At 42.0% G+C, this 19,152-nt stretch overlaps 1 protein-coding gene across 4 annotated transcripts; it reads left to right on the top strand.

Moving 5' to 3' along the window:
• The first annotated feature begins 1,176 nt into the window (after positions 1–1,176).
• On the top strand, positions 1,177–16,063 carry LOC116367819 (protein transport protein Sec16A-like). 4 transcript variants are annotated; one of them, XM_031819009.1, is made up of 6 exons: positions 1,303–1,313; positions 1,630–1,847; positions 1,954–2,010; positions 2,115–2,189; positions 2,314–2,479; positions 2,600–2,680. In XM_031819009.1, exons 2-5 carry the CDS (start codon positions 1,662–1,664, stop codon positions 2,476–2,478), a joined length of 483 nt encoding a protein of 160 aa, XP_031674869.1. In that variant the 5' UTR covers positions 1,303–1,313; positions 1,630–1,661; the 3' UTR covers position 2,479; positions 2,600–2,680. The 4 variants fall into 4 exon arrangements, with proteins under 4 accessions (XP_031674866.1, XP_031674867.1, XP_031674868.1 ...); XM_031819006.1 differs by lacking the exon at positions 2,600–2,680 and adding an exon at positions 15,931–16,063 and having other exon boundaries at positions 1,177–1,847; XM_031819007.1 differs by lacking the exon at positions 2,600–2,680 and adding an exon at positions 6,521–7,983 and having other exon boundaries at positions 1,177–1,847.
• Positions 16,064–19,152: the final 3,089 nt, after the last annotated feature.

Below are 19,152 nucleotides of genomic sequence, written 5' to 3'. Positions count from 1 at the left end.
CTGTCAAAGCAAGGGCTGATTTCAAGGTTTTACTGCTAACCTACAAAGCATTACATGGGCTTGCTCCTACCTATCTCTCTGATTTGGTCCTGCCGTACATACCTACGGTCACAAGACGCAGGCCTCCTAATTGTCCCTAGAATTTCTAAGCAAACAGCTGGAGGCAGGGCTTTCTCCTATAGAGCTCCATTTTTATGGAACGGTCTGCCTACCCATGTCAGAGACGCAAACTCGGTCTCAACCTTTAAGTCTTTACTGAAGACTCATCTCTTCAGTGGGTCATATGATTGAGTGTAGTCTGGCCCAGGAGTGGGAAGGTGAACGGAAAGGCTCTGGAGCAACGAACCGCCCTTGCTGTCTCTGCCTGGCCGGTTCCCCTCTTTCCACTGGGATTCTCTGCCTCTAACCCTATTACAGGGGCTGAGTCACTGGCTTACTGTGGCTCTCTCATGCCGTCCCTGGAAGGGGTGTGTCACCTGAGTGGGTTGATTCACTGATGTGGTCATCCTGTCTGGGTTGGCGCCCCCCCTTGGGTTGTGCCATGGCAGAGATCTTTGTGGGCTATACTCAGCCTTGTCTCAGGATGGTAAGTTGGTGGTTGAAGATATCCCTCTAGTGGTGTGGGGGCTGTGCTTTGGCAAAGTGGGTGGGGTTATATCCTTCCTGTTTGGCCCTGTCCGGCGGTGTCCTCGGATGGGGCCACAGTGTCTCCTGACCCCTCCTGTCTCAGCCTCCAGTATTTATGCTGCAGTAGTTTATGTGTCGGTCAGTTTGTTATATCTGGAGTACTTCTCCTGTCCTATTTGGTGTCCTGTGTGAATCTAAGTGTGCGTTCTCTAATTCTCTCCTTCTCTCTTTCTTTCTCTCTCTCGGAGGACCTGAGCCCTAGGACCATGCCCTAGGACTACCTGACATGATGACTCCTTGCTGTCCCCAGTCCATCTGACCGTGCTGCTGCTCCAGTTTCAACTGTTCTGCCTTATTATTATACGACCATGCTGGTCATTTATGAACATCTTGGCCATGTTCTGTTATAATCTCCACCCGGCACAGCCAGAAGAGGACTGGCCACCCCACATAGCCTGGTTCCTCTCTAGGTTTCTTCCTAGGTTTTGGCCTTTCTAGGGAGTTTTCCCTAGCCACCGTGCTTCTACACCTGCATTGCTTGCTGTTTGGGGTTTTAGGCTGGGTTTCTGTACATCACTTTGAGATATCAGCTGATGTACGAAGGGCTATATAAATAAATTTGATTTGATTTGATTTGGATGGTGGAGCGTGTACTCCACCTGTGGATTTCTATTCCAAGAGAAGAGGTCACTTAAACGTACCTAATTAGTAAAGAAATTACCATTGTGATAGCGTGATGATGTGACTATTTTATGCAGAAATAGTTTGGCGATTGGTCACATTTGTAAGCCCTCACATAATATGCAGGGAATTGTTGATTTTGCAACCAAAACAATGCGATGGCAGAGTACTGGAGTAAACTCCCAGTAATCCCCGTGACTGCGTGTAGGTTAAGATTGGGTTGTAACAGAGTATCAGAGCGAGACGTTCCTACCTGTCAGCTAGTAATTGTTCTGTGTGGTGACATGATCAGAGTGGCCTGACTTCTTCCACTTATTACAGATGTCCGACTTAGATATGTTGAGCATCCTGCTATGATGTCCATTACCAAGCCGGAACACTCCGAGGCCAACCCTCAGTGCCAGACTGGCAGCCGGCCGGTGGCTGAGCCCGAGACCACTGCTGTTCACAATAACAGTGGAGGCTGGCTCAGCTGGGTCTTTGGGAGTGGAAGAGTTAATAAGAAGGAGGTTCATCTACCTGAGGACAAAGACAGATCTGTAAGGAACTGGTTATTAACACTATATTCTATGTAGAGACAATTGAGTGGATTAAAATTTGTAAAAATTGTGGCTTGCTTCACATTGCTAATATCTTCTTCCTCAGATTGTCTGGGATCCAACTCTGCACAGATGGGTTAACAAAACTGAGCCCAATGCTGAGGTACACACTTAAATTCAATGAAATTAAAAACAGTGGACAACCATTGTATTTCAACTGTGATAATATTACTAACAATTTGGGAAATGTGTTGTTGTGTTTTACAGAACAAGTGTGTACAACCACCTCCACGAATGGGGACATATGGATATCAGGAGAACACTGGCAGTGTCCCCAAAGGAGTGAGTCCTTACTCTATGAAAGCAAGTGAATATTGCTTTAGAATACATGTGGTTTAACCAAGACCGTGTCAGCCGATCATAGATGTCCCTGGTGGTCTCCTGCTAACACCTTTCCCACTACCAGCAGGTCTATGGGGCAGCAGATACCCTACAATGCATTACAATGATGAGACCAACTCAAAGCCTTGGGCCTGGACTGCTTCCTAGACAGCTCTCTGGCTTGCTCCCTCCTTCACACTTTGACCTCATGGCACCAATGGTTGTACCACCTGACACTCTACCCTACTGAGGTATGTCTTTGGAAAATCCTTCCAAATTGTATCCATTCATCATTAAATGAGATTTTACTTTAACATAGCAAATGACTGAAGTAGAAAGGATGTTATCTAATTTTTATTTTTGTCCAACAGGCCATTTGCCCAGATTGGATTTGCAATACATAGATTTTTTCAGCATTAAAAAACTTCAGCATTAAAAATGTATTAAAAGATGATCTTTTAATGAATCTCTCCTTTGTGTCCTCATGTTCACATTAATCTGATGTGTTATATCATCATTTACAATGCGTATTGCTTCTGCATTGCTTTACGTTACAGAAACGTATATACACTGCTCAAAAAAATAAAGGGAACACTAAAATAACACATCCTAGATCTGAATGAATGAAATATTCTTATTAAATACTTTTTTCTTTACATAGTTGAATGTGCTGACAACAAAATCACACAAAAATGATCAATGGAAATCAAATTTATCAACCCATGGAGGTCTGGATTTGGAGTCACACTCAAAATTAAAGTGGAAAACCACACTACAGGCTGATCCAACTTTGTCCTTAAAACAAGTCAAAATGAGGCTCAGTAGTGTGTGTGGCCTCCACGTGCCTGTATGACCTCTCTACAACGCCTGGGCATGCTCCTGATGAGATGGCGGATGGTCTCCTGAGGGATCTCCTCCCAGACCTGGACTAAAGCATCCGCCAACTCCTGGACAGTCTGTGGTGGATGGAGCGAGACATGATGTCCCAGATGTGCTCAATTGGATTCAGATCTGGGGAACGGGTGGGCCAGTCCATAGCATCAATGCCTTCCTCTTGCAGGAACTGCTGACACACTCCAGCCACATGAGGTCTAGCATTGTCTTGCATTAGGAGGAACCCAGGGCCAACCACACCAGCATATGGTCTCACAAGGGGTCTGAGGATCTCATCTCGGTACCTAATGGCAGTCAGGCTACCTCTGGCGAGCACATGGAGGGCTGTGCGGCCCCCCAAAGAAATGCCACCCCACACCATGACTGACCCACCGCCAAACCGGTCATGCTGGAGGATGTTGCAGGCAGCAGAACGTTCTCCACGGCGTCTCCAGACTGTCACGTCTGTCACATGTGCTCAGTGTGAACCTGCTTTCATCTGTGAAGAGCACAGTGCGCCAGTGGCACATTTGCCAATCTTGGTGTTCTCTGGCAAATGCCAAACATACTGCACGGTGTTGGGCTGTAAGCTGCGGATGTCATACCACCCTCATGGAGTCTGTTTCTGCCCGTTTGAGCAGACGCATGCACATTTGTGGCATTTTGCAGGGCTCTGGCAGTGCTCCTCCTTGCAAAAAGGCGGAGGTAGCGGTCCTGCTGCTGGGTTGTTGCCCTCGTACGGCCTCCACGTCTCCTGATGTACTGGCCTGTCTCCTGGTAGCGCCTCCATGCTCTGGACACTATGCTGACAGACACAGCAAACCTTCTTGCCACATCTCGCATTGATGTGCCATCCTGGATGAGCTGCACTACCTGAGCCACTTGTGTGGGTTATAGACTCCGTCTCATGCTACCACTAGAGTGAAAGCACCGCCAGCATTCAAAAGTGACCAAAACATCAGCCAGGAAGCATAGGAACTGAGAAGTGGTCTGTGGTCCCCACCTGCAGAACCACTCCTTTATTGGGGGTGTCTTGCTAAATGCCTATAATTTCCACCTGTTGTCTATTCCATTTGCACAACAGCATGTGAAATTTATTGTCAATCAGTGTTGCTTCCTAAGTGGACAGTTTGATTTCACAGAAGTGTGATTGACTTGGAGTTACATTGTGTTGTTTAAGTGTTCCCTTTATTTTTTTGAGCAGTGTATTATACACATATATTTTATTTTAAACTTTACAAAAACATATTTTTGTGCTTTTTGGATTTCCAACATTTACTTACTGTACAGACAAGCATATTTTATACATATATTTTTTTTTACAATAAAAAAAAAATGTTTTTCATAGACAGAACAAACTATATTTAGATGCATTTTGATTTCCTAAATGTCAATATTTGTATTTTCTGTGTCACGTGTTTATGCCCATTGATGTACATCCTGTATATGTTACCCTTCCAATGAGCTTATCATATAAACTACAACGCGAAAAGTACGGTTTACTTCACTTTAAATCATGTTAGCACAGGTAACAGCCATTTACAGTCTTTCTTTAGTTTTTCATTCTTACTCTTCCCAATTCACTTCAACTACAGTGCCTTGCGAAAGTATTCGGCCCCCTTGAACTTTGCGATCTTTTGCCACATTTCAGGCTTCAAACATAAAGATATAAAACTGTATTTTTTTGTGAAGAATCAACAACAAGTGGGACACAATCATGAAGTGGAACGACATTTATTGGATATTTCAAACTTTTTTAACAAATCCAAAACTGAAAAATTGGGCGTGCAAAATTATTCAGCCCCCTTAAGTTAATACTTTGTAGCGCCACCTTTTGCTGCGATTACAGCTGTAAGTCGCTTGGGGTATGTCTCTATCAGTTTTGCACATCGAGAGACTGAAATTTTTTCCCATTCCTCCTTGCAAAACAGCTCGAGCTCAGTGAGGTTGGATGGAGAGCATTTGTGAACAGCAGTTTTCAGTTCTTTCCACAGATTCTCGATTGGATTCAGGTCTGGACTTTGACTTGGCCATTCTAACACCTGGATATGTTTATTTTTGAACCATTCCATTGTAGATTTTGCTTTATGTTTTGGATCATTGTCTTGTTGGAAGACAAATCTCCGTCCCAGTCTCAGGTCTTTTGCAGACTCCATCAGGTTTTCTTCCAGAATGGTCCTGTATTTGGCTCCATCCATCTTCCCATCAATTTTAACCATCTTCCCTGTCCCTGCTGAAGAAAAGCAGGCCCAAACCATGATGCTGCCACCACCATGTTTGACAGTGGGGATGATGTGTTCAGGGTGATGAGCTGTGTTGCTTTTACGCCAAACATAACGTTTTGCATTGTTGCCAAAAAGTTCGACCAGAGCACCTTCTTCCACATGTTTGTGTCTCCCAGGTGGCTTGTGGCAAACTTTAAACTACACTTTTTATGGATATCTTTAAGAAATGGCTTTCTTCTTGCCACTCTTCCATAAAGGCCAGATTTGTGCAATATACGACTGATTGTTGTCCTATGGACAGAGTCTCCCACCTCAGCTGTAGATCTCTGCAGTTCATCCAGAGTGATCATGGGCCTCTTGGCTGCATCTCTGATCAGTCATCTCCTTGTATGAGCTGAAAGTTTAGAGGGACGGCCAGGTCTTGGTAGATTTGCAGTGGTCTGATACTCCTTCCATTTCAATATTATCGCTTGCACAGTGCTCCTTGGGATGTTTAAAGCTTGGGAAATCTTTTTGTATCCAAATCCGGCTTTAAACTTCTTCACAACAGTATCTCGGACCTGCCTGGTGTGTTCCTTGTTCTTCATGATGCTCTCTGTGCTTTTAACGGACCTCTGAGACTATCACAGTGCAGGAGCATTTATACGGAGACTTGATTACACACAGGTGGATTGTATTTATCATTATTAGTCATTTAGGTCAACATTGGATCATTCAGAGATCCTCACTGAACTTCTGGAGAGAGTTTGCTGCACTGAAAGTAAAGGGGCTGAATAATTTTGCACGCCCAATTTTTCAGTTTTTGATTTGTTAAAAAAGTTTGAAATATCCAATAAATGTCATTCCACTTCATGATTGTGTCCCACTTGTTGTTGATTCTTCACAAAAAAATACAGTTTTATATCTTTATGTTTGAAGCCTGAAATGTGGCAAAAGGTCGCAAAGTTCAAGGGGGCCGAATAATTTCGCAAGGCACTGTATATTTCTTTATTTCAAATGGGCTTCACCAGAGTACCGCCTAGTGGCTGGAATACAACTCTGTATTAAGCCCCTTACATATACACCCCCCTGAAAAACGAAATGTTGTCCCAGCTGTAGCCTAGTATCCAAACTGATATGCCATTTATAGTCTAAAAAAAAACAGCGTTTATAATTTGAGATTCCTGGCTACTGTAGTGTTGTGGTTTCTTGCAGGTAACCTGCTGTTCCTGGCTGTGGTCAGCCATTTTGGGACGAAGCTGCACGGGCCCAGGCTCATTGCTATGGGCTGTAGGATCCTTCCTCACAGGCCTGCCACACTTCTTCATGGGACAGTAAAACAACTGAAATACTGGTTTAACTTGTACTTGTAGAGGTACTCCAATGCGGAGGATAGTTTCACTTTAGAAATTAAGAAATGTATCCAGTTGTTGATTAATCTCAGTTAACTTCGAACTAAAGTCTTGCGTAATTGGTCAGCTGCTTGATTATGTTTTGGGGCCATACATGTTATGAGAAGGGATTAAGAGATGCTATAACTGTGACGTGGTAAGGTTGGACCCAGGTGCAGAGAAGAGACCAGAAGTTGAAGCAGTGGTTCCAACCAGGGTCTCCACCCCTCAAGGGCCCACTTAACTGCCAAGAGCTCCCGGTTACCTATATTGTAGTTGCATTCCGCTGGCGAGAACCATTTAGAGAGAAAGGAGCATGGGTGCAGTTCCTTGTCCTCCTCTTTCCTCTGTGAAAGTACCGCACCAGCTCCGGTGTCCGAGGCGTCCACCTCTACCACAAAGGGACGAGTAGGATCAGGATGAATGAGGATGGGTCCGGAGGTGAAACGTCCCTTGAGCTCTATGAATGCCCTGTCAGTCTCGGGATTCCTGCAAAAACCTGCTTGAGTGAGGTGGGACAGGGCCGTATGTGTTCCGGGAAGGGTTTTTGGAGAAGATCAGGATGTCGTCGAGGTAAACAAAGACGAACCGATCCAACAAATCCCTAAGAGTGTCATTGATCAATGCTTGAAAGGCATAAGTTATTTTCAACCATTAACTGGGGCCTTGTTGAGGCCTTATCTAAGTAAGTAATGGCTGATTGACAATAAAGTATTATTTTGATGTATGGAAAATATATGGTATGCAATTCCTATGTAGAGAAGGTTCTCTCTGGTAGTTGTTCAATATGACTTCAACTTTTACAGGGTACTCTTGTAAAATAAATGTTTAATCTCAGTGTGACTCTTAAACCCTGTTTAAATAAAAGTTTAATAAAAAAAAACATCAACACAAACACAGGATATGGGCTACACATGGTATCACATCCTGACATACTTGGCCCTACTGCACCTGCATTCCAGCATCTGGAATTGACTCAACATGTTTGAGGTGGGGGATCAATACATGTGCTGGAAGAGGTGTCTGCCAAATGTATGATTCTGATATGTACAGGTAAGTTCATTGTGTGTGGGGGGCATCCATGTTTGTGTCCGTACTCTGAAGTGCGTTTGAATATGAATGAGCAGCAGTGTTGTGATACTTAATGATCATTTTTCACTATCTTCAACCCTCAAGAACCAGGGTGAGTCTGGGTCACCCTTTTACTGGGCAAACACAACTTGTATATCATCATAGACAGGGCCGAAACGTTAATCTTTTAACCTTGCTTGAATAAAACAATGCATTTTCTATAGTGAGCAAGAGTCGGGCTTTTTCCTTTTCTATGATGATAATTTTTTTGGGTTGCACCTCAACGTTGGTTGAGTGCCCTCTGTTTTTTTGTTGTCAAATAATACCTTTGTTTTTAAATGTAAGTTAATTATTAAAAGCATTAAATTGGGATGTTTTCCACTTATTTACACAACCTACTCCACACTTGCAAAGTGACAGTTTATAGACATTTTCTGAAATGAAGTAGTAAACAGAAGAAAAGCAGAATTGAGTCCAATTATAATTTAATAATTTAATGATCTATGGTTCAATCCCATTTCTGAAGGTCTGATGAATAATTAACATTGTTCCTCCTCTTCCTTGTGGCAGGCGCAGCAGCACACTGCCCTCCAAAGCCTGCAAAATAATCGCCGGACTGCCCCTTTCCTAGCTCTGCATGGAACATCCAGTGTCATGTCCTTGGTGACATCCGGGATGACCACAGCAACATCCTCTGGAAAGGGGAAAAAAAGGAACAGAATGAAAACAAATGCCAACCGTAGCTTCTAAACACTGGCCAGTTGAAAGGTTCTACTAAGATGTCATGACAAACGGCACCTGTCAGAGTGCTCTCTAAGTGTTACTCACCTGCTTGGATGTCAGCTGGCAGAGTGCCGAAGAAGGCCATCGTGAGAGTCCTTTCTTCAGGTGTGACGTCCACAACCTCCAAGAGGGAAGAGATGGGCTCTGCCTCTGTATTAGGGGTTATGTCCACAACATTCAGGTGGGAAGAAGCCGGGTCTGCCTCTGTATTAGAGGCGATGTCCACAACATTCAGGTGGGAAGAAGCCGGATCTGCCTCTGTGTTACTGGTGATGTCCACAACATTCAGGTGCGAAGAAGCCGGATCTGCCTCTGTCTTACAGGTGATGTCCACAACCTCCAGGTGGGAAGATGCCGGGTCTGCCTCTGTCTTACGGGTGATGTCCACAACCTCCAGGTGGGAAGAAGCCTGATCTGCCTCTGTGTTAGTGGTGATGTCCTCAACCTCCAGGTGGGAAGATGCTGGGTCTGCCTCTGTGTTAGTGGTGATGTCCTCAACCTCCAGGTGGGAAGATGCCGGGTCTGCCTCTGTCTTACGGGTGATGTCTACAACCTCCAGGTGGAAAGAAGCCTGATATGCCTCTGTGTTAGGGGTGATGTCTACAACCTCGAGGTGGGAAGAAGCCGGGTCTGTGTTATGGGTGACAACAACAATCCTGATGAGCTCTACTACTACAAGGAACCAAGATGTCATCAGAACAGGCATCTGTCAGAGTGCTCTCTATCAGTGCTACTCACCTGCTTGGATGTCAGCTGGTAGTGTGGTGGAAGCGGCCACCGCGAGGACAGGGGGGACTGGTAGGGGGGCTGCAGAGGGCTGGAAGCAGCTCTGCACCTCGTCCGCCACAAAGGCACAAACAGAGCTCGTATAAAAAGGGCTCTGCAGGTCATCGGTGGAGAAGGACTGACTGATTCTACCGAGGATCGACCACACAGAGTCAAACGCAGCAGCCCGGGAGAAAGGGATGTGAGGGGAAGGGTCCTTTAACATGCAGGAGAGCTTCTCCACTACGGCCGCCACCATGCCCACGGCCATCCCACCTATTAGGATTGGGTGCTCGGAATGGCCTTCCTCTGGCTGAAGCCACAGGGCCAGGAGGAGCCTGGGCACCACCTCCACCACCACCTGAGATGGGCTGAGCAGGTTGCTACTGGGCTCTTTGGACTGCTCGCCCAGAATGCTCCTCACAGCTCTCTCCACGATGCTGTGGACCTTCGGATCGCTGAAATCAACAATAAGGAGAAAACCAAGGTAAACGATGTGCAATGTACTCACTTAGAACACTGTCTTAGTCTGTTTCTGCGTAGTTCCAGATGTGTAGATAAATGGATCAAGTCATATGCAGGGCAGTACATGGAACTCACATGTCAGCTGGCGAGGTGCGGTGCATGGAGCGGCGGAGCTTGCAGAAAGCCTCGTGCTCTATGTTCATCATTTTTAGGCAAGTGTTTACTTCCCAGGCCTGCAGTATGAAACAGGAAGTCCCATTGGTGTAATTTCACAACAGATCTATTCTGCTGTGCTAACTCGTTGTTGAAAGGCTAGTAAAGAGCTCACTAACTTGTAGTTTGTCTCTAACTCTCATTCTCTTACCAGCCGAGCGAGGTCGTTTCCTTCCTCCAGGGTTTCCTTCCACACCCTTCAAATAAAACACAGAGCAATTCAACTTTCCTGGCTTCTGATTTTTCTGTTGTTTATTTTACCCACATCTCCTGGAGTGCTGCTGGTGGCAGGTAATGGCAGTGAATGTGAGTGCTGACGTGGTACTCACCTCTCCCTAAGAGATTTTTTGCCCTGAGACACCAGCCAGTTGCTCATGTGCTCCGTGGTGACATGGGGAGGGACCTGGCCTTGACTCTGGAGCAGCAGATAGTGGACCATGAGCTTCTTCTGCAAGATGAGGTAAGGTGTGAGTCTGTGCCACGAAATACCATATCATGTGCTTTCAGAAGGGCCTCTCGCAACATTTCACAACTGCTCATGCCTCACAATTTGCAAGTGATTATTAAGAACTCTTATGACCACCTTCTCTAAACTGTCTTGAAATACAACTCTTTTTCTGTTGTTTATGTTTTTGTGGGCTGAATCTTACCTGTTTATTGTAATATGTTTCCTCCCAGCAGGCCTGCAGAGTCTGAAAATAAAGGCTGCTTCTACAGAAATCCTTTGAAGATAATGAAAATAATGATGCTTTGTTATGCACATTATGCACAGGCATTTACAGTATGCTAAAATGAATTTATCCTAAGATTACCTTTGTGGGACCATAAGTGAACTCCGGAATGCACCAAACCCTATCCATGGTAAGATGGGGAAGAAATGCAGCGCTATAGATATACGGGATGCTCTAGAGATAACAGGAGTGACTGATCAATGGCTGGAGTCCTCCAATATGCTGCACTTAGAATTGAGTTGTAGGAATGTTTGGCGCAAAATAGAATGTTTACATTCTATTGCCATGGAGAAATGGAATGTGTAGAACCTGTATAATTGGGTATGCTTCTATGTCTTTATTTCGTGAAACATTAAACTCTTTATTTTGTCATAATGTGTATAGGAGGATGTAGGAGCCCGTCCAGATTCATGACCCGATTATCCAGGTGCATGTTGCTTAGACCAACTAATCCAACCTTGGTTTCCAAGTTAAATACATTGTTTATATATGCCTATACAATATCTTTATATTATCCACATTGTAACAAAGTGTTTGTACACTTTAGCTATGCAGCTGTAATTACATTTTTAAAAAATTGACTGAATTATTAGTATTATTATCAAATTATTAACATCCCCTCTTGACCTGGCCGATTTGAATTGGTCCTTGTGTGCAATTTGGTGCATAATATAGGGGAACAACATCACACTGCTACACCTATACAAATCTATCGACCACATCCATTTAAAGCAATGATTGTCAATTGAAAATGTGGTTGTTGTGTTATCCTGTTGTGCGGCTTGAGTGTCAGTCCCCTTAAGCACATTATTCCAATATTTTTCCATGCTCTGAATTGACAGAATGGACACTTTTGAAAAGATATTCGGTTAAAAATAAGAGTATGAATGACAATAAACGTATGACTTGGATTGTATGAATAATAGTGTAGTAAACAATATCGCTCAGCGTAGGAACTTTTGGTGTTTGGAAAGTATCCGTTTTTAGTCTCCATGACACGTATCACTTCGTTGTCTTGTTGGTAATAGTAAAAATGCATGACAGTCCGCATTGTAATGGTCTAACAGGTGTTTTTCCTTTTGTTTCTCACAATAAACAGACATTTGAGAACGGAATTGCTTACTGTTGTACCTATGATGTACAGACACACTAAAGCTGTACAGTGTAGTTTGAATAATCAGTTTCAATTATTTGCAGATGTATTCCCTATCATTTACAAATCGAAAGATGTAACATTTGAAATGAATGTGGCAGAACAGTTTAGCATAGAGTTCCTGTGGGAGTCTTCTCCTTCAGTCTTTTTGCCTCCTTGGCCTCGTTTCTCATTACATGGGATTTCCCCAGTGCCAACTTCACATGAGATGGCCGCTGTCTACTGTCATGTGGTGCTGAATGACAGATATCGCTATGCCGATATTGCTGCTGTCCATGGACCTGAAATGTACAATCTTGCCTATTTGCATATGTACGACCGTCCAAACTTGACCCCACACACATACACAAACATTAATGCTAATCTCTCACACACTTTCGAACATTGCACAACCTGCAACAAGACACTGAAAGATCATTTTATTCCACGTGTGTTTGTGTTTGAATAAAGACCCGAAGAATGAAATCAATGTGTGGATGTTGATTGGACAATGTATATGTGCTTTGCAGAAGCCAATTCCCTGTAGCGTGTATTTTACTGGAGCATGATCAGATTGCTTTTTTTAAACCAGAATGAAGATTTGGTCTGAGAAACTATGCCGATTATAGCACGATAGCTTTATTTTTATTTTTAATAAGGCAATGTATATATGACCCCCTTTCAAAGAGTCACTCATTTATCACTTTCTTGCAGATATACAGTGCCTTCAGAAAGTGTTCATACCCCTTAACTTATTCCTCATTTTGTTTTCTTACAGCCTGAATTCCAAATGGATTAAATTATAGTTTTTTTATCATCTCACCCAGCTACAGACAATACCCCATAATGACAAAGTGAAAATATGTTGTAATTTTTTCTCAAATGTATTGAAAATGAAATACAGAAATATCTAATTTACATAAGTATTCACAATACATGTTAGAATCACCTTTGGCTGCGATTAAAGCTGTGAGTCTTTCTGGGTAAGTCTCCAAAAGCTTTGCACCCTTGGATTGTACCATATTTGCATTACCATAATATATACAGTACCAGTCAAAAGTCTGGACACACCTACTCATTTAAGGGTTTTTCTTTATTTTTACAATTTTTTACATTTTAGAATAATAGTGAAAACATCAAAACTATGAAATAGCACAATTGGAATCATGTAGTAAGCAAAAAGTGTTAAACAAATCAAAATATATTTTATATTTGAGAATCTTCGAAGTAGCCATCCTTTTCCTTGACCACTTTGCACACTCTTGGCATTCTCTCCAACCTTTTCATGAGGTAGTCACCTGGAATGTTTTTCAATTAACAGGTGTACCTTCTTAAAAGTTAATTTGTGGAATTTCATTCCTTCTTAAAGCGTTTGAGCCAACAGGTTGGGTTGTGACAAGGTAAGGATGGTTTACAGAAGATATCCCTATTTGGTAAAAGACCACGTCCATTTTATGCCAAGAACAGCTCAAATAGGCAAAGAGAAACAACATCCCATCATTACTAAAGACATGAAGGTCAGTCAATACGGAACATTTTAAGAACTTTGAAAGTTTCTTCTAGTGCAGTCGCAAAAACCATGAAGCGCAATGATGAAACTGGCTCTCATGAGGAAGACCCAGAGTTACTTTTGCTGCAGAGGATAAGTTCAGTAGAGTGAACTGCACCTCAGATTGGAGCCCAAATAAATTCTTCACAGAGTTCAAGAAACACACACATCTCAACATGCACTGTTCACAGAGGAGACTGCGTGAATCAGACTTTCATGGTCAAATTGCTCCATTGAAACCGCTACTAAAGGACGGACACCAAAAATAAGAAGAGACTTGCTTGGACCAAGAAACATGAGCAATGGACCTTAGACTGGTGGAAATCTGTCCTTTGGTCTGATGAGTCCAAATTCGACATTTTTGCCTTTCAATGTGTGTGTAAAGAATCCAGGGTGTTTAGTTGGGTCTACTCTTCATTATAAAACTATTTGTTGAATGGTTTAAAATCCATCAGAAGCTCAATAAGTCTTGACGGGGACAGAGCTTGTTTTGACAAGGAAAGTGAAAGGACTGAGGGAAAGTAAAATGGAAAATACATGGAAAGGAACATGGAAGAACCTCAAAGAACATTGCATTTTCAAGATCATGTAACATCAAAATGCATCTTATATTCCTGCCCTGACAGAAAAACCACATGATTTCAACTTACATTTTATGTGAGCACAAATTACATTTTGGAACACAACGTGATCACATTTTCACATGTGTAGTTTAATGTAATCACATGTTGCTTTACATGTTATCACATTATCTTCACATAAGATTACATGAAAACATGTTTTTGGTACACTTCCCGTGTTCATGTGAAATTCATGTGTTTTTTGCGTAAACGCCCTGCAGTTCCACACTCAAGGATCTTAATAATGCTTTAAATGCACATGTATGATTGTGCATGTGTAATGGGTTGAAAACAAAGTCACTAAAAACAGACACCCATTTATTATTTATCCCCCCTAATTGTTTCTGTATTTGTCTTAATGAATCTTAATGGGATTTTCTACATACTTTATCGTCAGCAGTCCATCAGGCCAATAGATGGCGCTGTTGCACTGTTGTAGCAGGAGAAACATTAAGTTCTGGTCAAGTGCTCACCATTCTGCAGAATAAGGACCAGAACTTTACAGAGGTAAACTGTGTCAGTTCTTTTACTATTACAGGTATGTAACAGCACTTCAAACGTTCAAATATATACACAATATGTAATAACATGCTATTTAACAACTTTGTCAAGATATTATCACGTTAGGAAAGGTTTTGTTTTGGCTTTGTGTCGAACTGAGTGAGAGAAGAAGGTGATTTACATTGAGTGAGAGTGATGCTAGCTGAGGTAAAAAAAAACATTTACGAGTCACAAAGACTATGTTTACTGAGTAGCTGACTTGTACTGGATTTTGTCTAGGAGATTTTTTATCAAGAATCCATTTGTTAGGGATTTCTGAGTTGGTTTTACATGTTATTGGTTGTTTTGTGTAAAATTGTGCTCACTAGCTGGTAAACTGGCCGAGCACGCTCAGTCTGGTGGACTTTTAGTGCATACAGTGAGAGAGAGACGATTTTCTGGAGGTGCCACTATCTTAAAGCTGAATGTATTGTTGTCACTTTTCTATAGAGGTAGAGGTATATAGAGAAACATTCAGTTATTTATGGTTTCATATATAGGTGTTTCTATTGTATGAATGTGAAATACATTGTGGTTTTCATGTGAAACCGTACACTAAGACAGGGTTATTTGTGGAACATTTTTTATTTCTGCTTTAGGTAAAGTGCATTTATGTTGTTTAATTTAAAGTGTGCACTTGTTTGATGTGAATATTTTCAAAGTACTAACAAGAAAATAGACAATTGAACAAGAGAAAAAAAATATTCTTCAAAATAAAGAAAGCGGCAGAACTTTGCAGACGTAAACTTGTGTCCGTTCTTTTTACTATTGCAGGCCACCTCAGCTACACATGTACTCTGTCTGCACACGCATCCACGCATGCACATACACACGGACAAACACACACGAATGTTCTCTCTCTTGTGTTTGTCAGCAGTTCATCGTGGCCCTGTCGTTCGCCTCCTTCACCAAAGCTCTGTCAGGGACCTACATGAAGAGTGCCATCACTCAGAGAGACACTTTGACCTGTCCAGCTCTCTCATCGGACTCATAGACGGCAGCTTTGAGATGGGTTTCAACAATAACATTGAGTTGCTTGAGAATTCATGTAGTAAAAACCAGATACAGACTACAGTATGATAAAAAAAATTGTGGTTCAATCAGAGTCTGCTCTCAATACTGTCAGTATTGATATATATATATATATATATATATATATATATATATATACAGTTTTATAGTTGTTCCTATTAATTGATTGACTGGCGTTTGTCCATGACTCTACTGTCAAACCCCTAACATTGTTGTATTTGATGCTGTGTTGTTGCAACCTAGTATCCAAACTGATATGTCATTTTTAGTTGGAAAAAAACAGTGTTTATAATTTGCAATTCCTGACTTCTGTAGTGTTGTGGTTTCTTGCAGGTAACCTGCTGTTCCTGGCTGTGGTCAGCCATTTTGGGGCGAAGCTGCACCGGCCCAGGCTCATTGCTATGGGCTGTTTCCTCATGGCTGTAGGATCCTTCCTCACAGGCCTGCCACACTTCTTCATGGGACGGTAAAACAACTGAAATACTGGTTAAACTTATACTTGTAGAGATACTCCAATGCGGAGGATAGTTTCACTTTAGAAAGAAAGAAATGTATCCAGTTGTTGATTAATTTCAGTTAACTTCGAACTAAAGTCTTGCGTAATTGGTCAGCTGCTTGATTGTCAGATTTTGAAATTATGCTTTACAGCGAAAGCAATCCAAGCGTGTGTAAATTTATCGATCGCTCGACAAAACATTAAGTACACTTAGCATCAAGTAGCTCGGTCACGAAAATTAGAAAAGCAATTCAATTTATTGTTTACCTTTGATGATCTTTGGATGTTCTCACGAGACTCCCAGTTACACAACAAATGTTCCTTTTGTTCCATAAACATTATTTTTATATCCAAAATCCCTCTGTTTGTTTGGCGCGTTATGTTCAGAAATTCACAGGAAAGAGCGGTCACGACAACGCGGACAAATTCCAAATAGTTTCCATAATGTCCACAGAAACATGTCAAACGTTTTTTATAATCAATCCTCAAGTTGTTTTTAAAATTATGATCGAAAATATATCAACCGCAAATATCTTTCACAGTAGGAGAGGGAAAAGCAATAGCTGTCCAAAATCTGTTGCTCGAGCAAAACTCATGTGACCACTTGATGCAATGTTATGTTTCTGGCTCATTTTTCAAAATAAAAGCCTGGAACTATGTCTGAAGACTGTTGACACTGTTGAAGCGATAGGAAACGGAATCTGACTCAGTTACACCAGCTCCGCCAGGAGGAATGGGACAAAATTCACACAACTTATTGTGGGAAGCTTTTGGAAGGCTACCCATAAAGTTTGACCCAAGTTAAACAATTCAAAGGCAATGCTACCAAATACTAATTGAGTGTAGGTAAACTTCTGACCCACTGGGAATGTGATGAAAGAAATACAAGCTGAAATAAATAAATCTCTCTACTATTATTCTGACATTTCACATTCTTAAAATAAAGTGGTGATCCTAACCGACCTAAAACAGGGGATTTTTACCAGGATTAAATTTCAGGAATTGTGAAAAACTGAGTTTAAATGTATTTGGCTAAGGTGTATGTAAACTTCCGACTTCAACTGTGTATATATATATAAACTCAGCAAAAAAATAAGTGTCCTCTCACTGTCAACTGCGTTTATTTTCAGCAAACATAACATGTGTAAATATTTGTATGAACATAACAAGATTCAACAACTGAGACATAAACTGAACCAGTTCCACAGAAATGGAATAATCAAAATCAGTGGTCAAAATAAAAAGTAACAGTCAGTATCTGGTGTGGCCATCAACTGCATTAAGTACTGCAGTGCATCTTCTCCCCTTGGACTGCACCAGATTTGCCAGTTCTTGCTGTACCATGTTACCCCACTCTTCCACCTAGGTACCTGAAAGTACAAAGACATTTCTGGGGGGAATGGCCCTAGCTCTCACCCTCCGATCCAACAGGTCCCAGATGTGCTCAATGGGATTGAGATCCGGGCTCTTCGCTGACCATGGCAGAACACTGATATTCCTGTCTTGCAGGAAATCATGCACAGAACGAGCAGTATGGCTGGTGGCATTGTCATGCTAGAGGGTTATGTCAGGATGAGCCTGCAGGAAGTGTACCATATGAGGGAGGAGGATGTCTTCCCTGTAATACACAGCGTTGAGACTGCCTGCAATGACAACAAGCTTAGTCCGATGATGCTGTGATACTCTGCGCCAGACCATGACGGACCCTCCACCTCCAAATCGATCTCGCTCCAGAGTACAGGCCTCGGTGTAACGCTCATTCCTTCAACGATAAACGTAAATCTGACCATCACCCCTGGTGAGACAAAACCGTGACTCGTCAGTGAAGAGCACTTTTTGGCAGTCCTGTCTGGTCCAGCAACGGTGGGTTTGTGCCCATAGGTGACGCTGTTGCCGCTGATGTCTAATGAGGACCTGCCTTACAACAGGCCTACAAGCCCTCAGTTCAGCCTCTCTGTTTATTGCGGAAAGTCTGAGCACTGATGTAGGGATTGTGCCTGGGAAACATGGGAAACAGTGTTTAAACCCTTTACAATGAAGATCTGTGAAGTTACTTGGATTTTTAGGAATTATCTTTGAAAGACAGGGTCCTAAAAAAGGGACGTTTATTTTTTTGCTGAGTTTATATATATATATATATATATATATATATATATATAGTATTTACAAATTCACCACATTCATGATTTTATATGGGAATCAAAAAGCTTTCATTGATGTTCACCATGTGCTGATGTGCTCAGCACTGTCAACAGACCCCCATTATGACATCACAATGTAACGGAAGCCTTGCCATGATAAATGGTTGCAAATTCAAATCCCCGAGCTGACAAGGTACAAATCTGTCGTTCTTCCCCTGAACAGGCAGTTAACCCACTGTTCCTAGGCCGTCATTGAAAATAAGAATTTGTTCTTAATTGACTTGCCTAGTAAAATAAAGGTAAAATTCAAATTAAATTTAATAACATTGCTGGTTCCATCTAAGCAACATTTAATTTCCACTCATTTCTTGATAGATCTCTCACAGAGATAGGTTAAGTTCTTATTTTGAGAGTGTTAATATTTATCATCAATGGCTTATCGAGGGAGAAAATCAAGTGAGTTTGACAAACTCCAAAAAGAGAACTCACAGATGAAGAGTCTCATCGAAAACCTGAGGAAGCAAAACATGGCTTTAAACCAACAGGATGACCAGGACAAGTTTTCAAGTTTTGTAAGGCTCATCAGTTTTTCAAATGTTTTCCCAAAAATATCACTGTTTATTTTGTGGTTTCATAGACATACAGTAGGCCTACATCCATAAAATCTTTAGCTTAAAGGTTTTTTATGACACACTGTGGAAACTATTTTGCCTACTTCACTTCTGCTATACATTTCATACTGTACCATTGTGATCCAGGGCTATCAGGAGAGCTACCCAGTCCCAGAGGGCCATCGTGGCTTCATCAGTGATGCCAGACTTCTGCAGATGCAGAGAGCTGAGAGAGAGACCATGGAAGCAAAGCAAAGAAAGATAAGTGCTATCCATGAGAATTATGTCCGGACTGCTCTCATCGGGG

This window comes from Oncorhynchus kisutch, unplaced genomic scaffold, assembly GCF_002021735.2.
Source record: "Oncorhynchus kisutch isolate 150728-3 unplaced genomic scaffold, Okis_V2 scaffold1774, whole genome shotgun sequence".
NCBI classification, from domain to species: Eukaryota; Metazoa; Chordata; class Actinopteri; order Salmoniformes; family Salmonidae; genus Oncorhynchus; species Oncorhynchus kisutch.
The sequence above is the reverse complement of the archived record's forward strand: the minus strand, read 5'-3'. Positions and strand labels throughout refer to the sequence as shown.

What these genes read in the sequence shown, in the direction of transcription:
- LOC116367819 (XM_031819006.1), top strand. Translation starts at nt 1,662, where the DNA reads ATGATGTCCATTACCAAGCCGGAACACTCCGAGGCCAACCCTCAGTGC. An exon ending in AAACTGAGCCCAATGCTGAG is followed by an intron (nt 2,011 to 2,114) that starts GTACACACTTAA and finishes TGTGTTTTACAG; the next exon opens with AACAAGTGTGTACAACCACC. An exon ending in CTGGCAGTGTCCCCAAAGGA is followed by an intron (nt 2,190 to 2,313) that starts GTGAGTCCTTAC and finishes TCCCACTACCAG; the next exon opens with CAGGTCTATGGGGCAGCAGA.